At 46.6% G+C, this 7562-nt stretch overlaps 1 protein-coding gene across 1 annotated transcript in view; it reads left to right on the top strand.

The window, feature by feature from the left end:
• DERL2 (derlin 2) overlaps positions 1-2104 on the top strand; it is a 15625-nt gene extending 13521 nt beyond the window's left edge. The window contains exon 7 of the mRNA XM_004716148.2: positions 1577-2104. Within this exon, the coding sequence (XP_004716205.1) occupies positions 1577-1682 (106 nt within the window). The 3' untranslated portion in view covers positions 1683-2104. The remainder of the gene's footprint in view (positions 1-1576) is intronic.
• The last annotated feature ends 5458 nt before the right edge of the window (positions 2105-7562 follow it).

Here is a 7562-nt window from a genome sequence, read left to right as displayed (position 1 = left end):
AGACCACTAAAGGACACTGCGCTAGTCTGACCCACTAAAGGACACTGCACTAGTCTGACCCACTAAAGGACACTGCACTAGTCTGACCACTAAAGGGCACTGCACTAGTCTGACCACTAAAGGACACTGCACTAGTCTGACCACTAAAGGACACTGCACTAGTCTGACCCACCAAAGGACACTGCACTAGTCTGACCACTAAAGGACACTGCACTAGTCTGACCACTAAAGGGCACTGCACTAGTCAGACCACTAAAGGACACTGCACTAGTCAGACCCACTAAAGGACACTGCACTAGTCTGACCCACTAAAGGACACTGCACTAGTCAGACCACTAAAGGACACTGCACTAGTCTGACCACTAAAGGACACTGGACTAGTCTGACCACTAAAGGACACTGCACTAGTCAGACCACTAAAGGACACTGCACTAGTCTGACCCACTAAAGGACACTGCACTAGTCTGACCACTAAAGGACACTGCACTAGTCAGACCCACTAAAGGACACTGCACTAATCAGACCACTAAAGGACACTGCACTAGTCTGACCACTAAAGGACACTGCACTAGTCAGACCACTAAAGGACACTGCACTAGTCAGACCACTGAAGGACACTGCAAAGTAAGGGCAAAGAGGAGCAAATGCAGCTCTTCTGACTCCCCACGCATTTCCCTTAAAGACACGGGAACAGCTTCATACAGGGAGGGGGAGTGAGGGAGCGCTGCCGCATTAAGATCAGATGCCCACACACGTGAAGAGGGGTGGGGTTAGAAGGTGTAATACACACCACTTTGACCGTGAAAACAGACATTTGTATGTTTAGTGACCATTTGAATTCTCTTCTAAATTGCCTGTTTTTTATTGATGTATTTGGGGTTTATAATAGTAACTATTCTTACCGTACATACTTGAGTATAAGCCGAGTTTTTTAGCACTTTTTTTCCCTTTTCTTAAAATTGTTTTATTGGCATATAATTCACATTTCAGCACATTTTTTATGCAGTGTTTGTGGTGAAATCAGGTGCCTTGGCAGGTAATCGGGTCGGCTTATACTCAAGTATCTACAGTATTATGAATACAAAAGAGGAAGCTACTTGCATTTTACTCTTCTGGTGGGGTTTTGAATTACTTTGTAAAATTTTTAGTAGTTGTTTGGATTGTTTACAACTCCTTTTTATATGCTGTAGTCTGTACCCTGTTGCTTTTTCGGATTGAAAAAAGCTACTGGTTCCAGAAAGGTGTTCATGCTAGATTAAGTGAAAATCCGGTTACAGAACAAGTAGTGCGGTCTTGCTAAAAGTTCTGGAAGCAAAGTGAACAGGCCAACAATGACTGTCCCTGGGGATTTAGGATGCTTTGCTTTGATGTATTCCCTGATCCTGTTGTCTCCACCACTGATGGTCATGGCTCTCCCAGTCCGAGAGGTCAACGTTGGTGCGTTGGTGAAGTGGGACACGAGAGGTCATGTTTGTCCGATGCTGGAACCCTTGTTTAATCTGCATGAACCTTGCTGAATTTAGGAGCTGACCGAGATGACCCCGAGACTAAATCGTGTCTGTCGCCCATCTTTCAGGAAGGCTATTTTTGATACACCGGACGAAGATCCAAATTACAATCCTCTACCTGAAGACCGGCCTGGAGGCTTCGCCTGGGGCGAGGGCCAGCGCCTCGGGGGCTAGAGCTGCAGTGCCAATGAGAAGAGACCCCGCTGGGAAAGACTGGCATGACATGCCCTTTGGGATTCTTTTACCCTTTGTGTTGCAAGAGTGGGGCCACTTGCCAGCTTTACAGATGTTAATTCCAGAAGCACTTTATGAGCTGGTACTCTGATGGATCCTGAAGACCTTCAGCAGTTGCCCTGTGCTTCCTCACTGCACTGGCACGGAATGTGTAATCTCGGAGCCAAAAAAAGAAAAGAAAAGGAAAAACTGGAGAGACAAGCAGCCGGCCACCTCTACCTAACAAGTACATGAATACTTGAGTTTGATGACCTAAGGCAGGGCTGTCTCCTCCTCCTCCTCTCTGCTAGACAAGGCCATGGTGTACATGGAAGTGTCAGGGAGGACAAAATAAAACTGAATTCCATCTCTCGCTCACTGTACTAAAGCCTTTGTGTGTGATCTTTTACATCATGACACCGTATCCTAGCTCCCTGCTTGGGCCCGAGCTCAGAGCGGGCTCCGCGCCTGCTCTGCCTGCACCTTCACGCTTTCCACTGGATTTCATTCCAAGAAGATGGAGATCAGTGGCTCGCTTGCCGTCAGCCACTCAGAACGGTCATTACTGCGGTCGGGTATGCATCTCCCTCATTTAGAATGCTAGTGACAGGAGGCAGGGGGTGCGTTTTCCTCTTGTCCAGATAGTTCACAGCCTGGGTTGTGCAGAACGTGGAGGTGTGAGATGGTGTGTAGTAGATAGGAGGGGGTCTGGGGGGAAGAGTATCGTTCACAGCCTGGGTTGTGCAGAACGTGGAGGTGTGAGATGGTGTGTAGTAGATAGGAGGGGGCTGGGGAGGAGAGTATCGTTCTTGCAATAGTGGGAATTCCATTATAGACAAAAGGCTGAGGGGGAGCCTCATGAATTTTGCTTATAGTTATTTATTAGGAAGTATCTCTCTTTGTGGGGGAATGGGGGGAGTAAGAAAAATCTTCCAAGTTGGCAAACTAGTTCATGTCAGACTTTGGAGCCAGCCGAACAGGCCCCAGTTAAGACAGGGGCTTTGACTGGTTCACATTGGTGATTGGCTTCATGTTTGGAGAGCTTTTCAGAGGCAAGCCTCTGGTTCATCTTCCCGATCAAGGAGAAATGAAGCAAAGCCCATAGCATGTGGTTAATGCTGTGGCTCACGAAGTATCTGCCCCTCATAGAAACTTCCCTGGGACTCTGCAGGTTTTCACAGTTAGCTGCAAAGAGAACCCCGAAGAGTGTGGGTGGATCCTCTCACAAAAGAGATTCTTTCTCATCGTTTTTATAAGCAGCATGTAGGCCCAGGGCCGTCTCCCCAAACTTGGTTGTCAGTGGTGGCGTTTCTCACCTGGTGGTGGGGTAGCTTTCCATAGCAAGGTTTTCTTCAGAGAGGTGCATGGGGCATTGTGAACATCCGAAGTAGGAATCCCCAGACTGCTTTTGAAGTGAGATTTCAATGGACTGTGCATCAGCAATGAGATTCATGTGTTGCTTTGTGACGTGTTGCTAGTAACCTCACTTCAAATATGATTGTTGCAGTTTTAAAGAACTTGACATGGCAGGGTCCTGGAGTGCTGTTTTCCTGAGTGGTTCAAAAGTCTTGTAAGACTGTAAATGCCAAGCTTAGCTGTGTAGTCCTTATGGGGTTTTAAGGTTACAGCATGTTTATTTAAGAAAGCTTTATCAGTATAAGTTTTATCTTAGTGTTAAAAATAGGTTTCATTCGTTTTATTGTATTTTTGTGTAAAAAAAGTTTTATTCCTATCTTCTTCATTTAAAGAATATCTATCTAGACATGTGAATGATTGGATAATACAGGAAACCAGGTGAATGGGTAGCCCCGAGTTAGACAGTTATGGGCGTTTGATTTGACTGATTTCATAGGATGAAAATTCCTGGTGGCTGCAGGTCATGCCATGTGACCACACCATGTCCTGGGTGGTGGTCGTTTCAATGGAACTTGAGCCAATCCCACTCCCATCGTCCCTCGCCCTGTGTTACTTGACAAGCTACCTATGCTTACCTGGACATGAAGAAAGGTCCTCACTTCTTCCCCAGCTCACCGCTCAGTCTTACTCCGTCCAGAACATACTGCCCTTGTGGAATGCCAGTCAAGTGACAGAGGAGATTGACTCCCTGACCACCTTAGCCTGACAGACATGGGATTTAGGGGAGTGGTGGATTCTTCCAGTAACACCGAGAAGCACACCTGACCAAGGCATCAGTCTTTGTTCTAGAAACACAGCACATGTGCATTTAAAGTAACGTTTTAAATGGACATGCAAGCAGCATCTCCTCAGGAGGCACATTTTATGTACATTGTGTGTGTATGGGGCGGGTGTGTTGTTCTATGGATTTGTACTCTTCCACTTGTTCTTTTTCCACACGCCCTAACATGTTTCATGCCTCCTGTGTTGTCTCTGAGCAGAGAGCTCCCACAAGTCCTGGATCTTGATAATGAGACCCTCACTCTAGACACCTATGCAGACCTCTAGGGACTTCTAAGAGTTGAGAAGTACTGAAGCTGTTGCCATGTTGGCCAAGGAGCTTCCCAGAATTGTCATCGCCCCTGCCAGCATTATGTGTTGTGGCTATGGGAAGGTGCTTCAGTTAGTAGGGAAATTCCATTACCTTTTGATTCCGTTTGTCGTGAGTTTTTTGAAGTCCCCCTCGTATCTGGTGAGTGCCATCTGTGTTGTTTGCCACCGTCCTCTGCTGTCCTCAGGTTTGCAGGATGCCCCCAAACTCCTTGCCTCTCTCCTCAGTTTGCAGTGCAGCCGTTGAACCTCATCTGATCAGGGCACTTATCCACAGCGACAGCTTGGTTCTCATGCATTTATATCCAATGCATACTCTTGTCTTCCTCTGAATCTGCCTCCCACTTGCACCTGAGGGAACCCTATTTCAATCAGTCCTTCAAGGCCCGGCCCAGTTCCTGATTCCTCAAGAAACCATGACCTTTACAACCCCGTTGACTGTCTCTGACTCCCCATCAAGCTTCAAGTCTGGATGACATACTCTTATTTCAAATTGCATATTGTACTGTTCCTAACTGGTACCTGTATCTTAGTCTTGTCTCATGAGATTGTAAGCTCCTTAAGGGCAGGGACCATGTCTTAACTCTTTGTATCCACCACAGTGCCTAGCACAGTGCTTGGCACAGAGGTGCTGAATAAATTCTTTGTTTATGGATGAGAAGACTACTATCTGGTATTTTTAACGATACAGGGATTAATGTGAGTGCATGTCAGCTTGTGCCTTGTTGCTGAGCATTGTAATTATCCTCTGGACGTGGGAAGGAACAAGACAACATGATCAAGGGCAATGGTTTGGTGGTTAAATGAGCCAGCCCACAAGAGGGACTACCAGCTGCGAGTCATGGTCAGACTCATCGCTGGCAAGAGTGAAATGAGTCTGCCCACTCTATGGAGGAAGAGCCTGGATATTATTTGAATAGTTAGTATTTGCGTAGGATGCCACTGTTGAGTTTGTGCATGAAAGCCACTCACCTGAAGGAGCCTTTTCATTTGGAGAAGACCCGGGCTTCAGACAACTAACGGGGAGAAATGTGAGCAACACTGTCGATGCCTCTAAAGGGTTTTATTCTCAACTTTGTGGACCACTTAGCTTAAGGCCGCAAGCCGGCCGGGCCACCAGGCCAGAGATTACAGATGAGTTACCTACAGATGAGTTATCAACAGATGTGCCTCACTTTGCCTGCATCACTTCAAGTTGTTTTGAGGCAGTATTTTTAAGTCGACACATTTCACATAAACATCTCCACTTGGGGCTTAGGGGTAGAGTTTTAAGATCTGGCAATGCAGGTAAGGCCCACGACCCTGTATGGCAGATACTGCCTATAGCTGATTGATTGCTAGCTTTTTCCAGAAGTGGCACGGGCTCTAAATCAGTGGTTTTCAACCTTCCTCATGCCGCGAGGAAGTTGAAACAGTTCATGTGGTGCTGACCCCCAAACCATAAAATTATTTTCATTGCTACTTCATAACTCGTTTTGCTACTGTTACGAGTCGGGCAACCCCTATGAAAGGGTCGTTTGACCCCCAAAGGGGTCACAACCCACAGGTTGAGAACCGCTGCTCTAGGGCCATTCTGATTGCCTTTCTAATCATTCAGTTCACGTGACTCCTGTGCTGGGTTGCTGTGGGCCATATTTGGAGCGTCATTTTCCCTTTAAGTTTTAACTGCCTTTCTACACAGTAATTGGGAAGGAGGCACACAATTCTGTGAATTCTCAAAAAACACACCAGCTACTAGTTCAACCTGGACATTTTCAGTAACTCATTGGCCACAGGAAGGATGACCTCTGACCTGCAGGAAAGTAAATGGATGAAAGGAACGAACTTGACATCCAGTCGTGAGAGTGGAACCACCCCTGTGAGTTTCCAAGACTAACTATGGGAATAGAAAGCCCTCAGTATTGCTCCCTCAGATCAGCTGGTGGTCTCGAACTGCTACCTTGCAGTTAGCAGGCTAACTGGTGTGCTTCCCTGTGCCTGTACCACCACGTCACTGTGCTCACATCACCAGGAAGGCGGAGGGTTTCTTAATAGGGTCACATAGAGCGTGAATTCCAGGGAAATAAAAGCCCTTCACTGAGTGGAGTGCACAGTGCACCCCCTGGGGAAAACACTTCCTGCACGCAGAGGAAACAGCCGGCTGTGAGGCTTTTTGCAGTGAACTCAAAGGAGAAGGGGTAATAATTGGACTTGACACCCCTCCCTCCAGTGCTGGGTCTTGTCACTGATGGGTGTAAGTAAGCTAGAGAGGTCCCGATCCTGTAGCAGTAGTGTGCAAACCAAAGCGAGCTCGATGCCATCCACTCACAGCAGCGCTAGGCCGGGCTCCTAGGTGGAGGAAGGGGTAAAAGATGGCTAATTCCATCGAACTCCCCATTCCCAGCTTGGACTACAGGGGTCGATCACGTCCATTGGTTCAGTAGTCGTTTTCTGAGGAAAATGCATGATTCTCAAAGTATCAAAGACTTACGTATATACTCCAGGACAAGCCGATCCGAGTATCAGCGGAGGCATCTAATTTTACCACAAAAACTGCATTAAAAATGTGCTTAAAAAAACCCTCTGCTTATACACGAGTACATACTTTACTCTTTTCTACCAGACATCACCAGCATCCTTTCCAGCGCTGAGTTTTGTAACCGTTAAATGACTTTGAAGAGCCAGGATGGGGTAATGGTTACGTGTTGAGCTGTTGCAAGGGGAAGCCAGCCCCTAGCACATCATTACAGGTCCAGTAGGCGCAATTGTACAGTGATAATAAGTAAAAATTATAGTAGTTATAGAGAGCATGAGAGATAGAAGAGAAATATTGAAATAAATGGAGTCAGACACAATTCATGGTAGCATGCTCACCTCAGCCCCGCTTGGTGGTCCACGTGGAGAGAGAATCTTTAATGCTAACCAAGGCTTTTATATTCTCTGGAGAGACAGCAGTCTGGCAGCGATTGCCTTCAAGGGAGGATGTCTGTAAGCATCTGACCTACCCCCACAAGCTGTGATCTGCAACATCAGTAGTTCGAAGCACCAGTCGGTCAGCTCTAGGAAACTCACGGGCGGCTGTGTCCTGTCCGGTACGGTTACTATGAACCAGAGTCGACTCGATGGCAGTGAGAGCGAAATGACTAATCTCTGGGGGGCTCATTATCTTCATCGGTAAATTAGGGGCAGTCCACATAAGTTAGAAGGTTGTTTCAAGAATAAATGATACAAAATGTTTACTCACTGATTTCACAGAATTAAATGCTTTTATTAAAGAGTGACTATGATTCGAGACTAACAAAAAGTTTAGAATCTAAACTTTAGACCAACGGGAAGAACCCCTTCAAGCAAAAAGCT

This window comes from Echinops telfairi, unplaced genomic scaffold (genome assembly GCF_000313985.2).
Source record: "Echinops telfairi isolate 266 unplaced genomic scaffold, ASM31398v2 ScPeMD7_2010;HRSCAF=2546, whole genome shotgun sequence".
Taxonomy (NCBI): Eukaryota; Metazoa; Chordata; class Mammalia; order Afrosoricida; family Tenrecidae; genus Echinops; species Echinops telfairi.
This window is presented reverse-complemented; position numbering and strand designations above follow the sequence as displayed.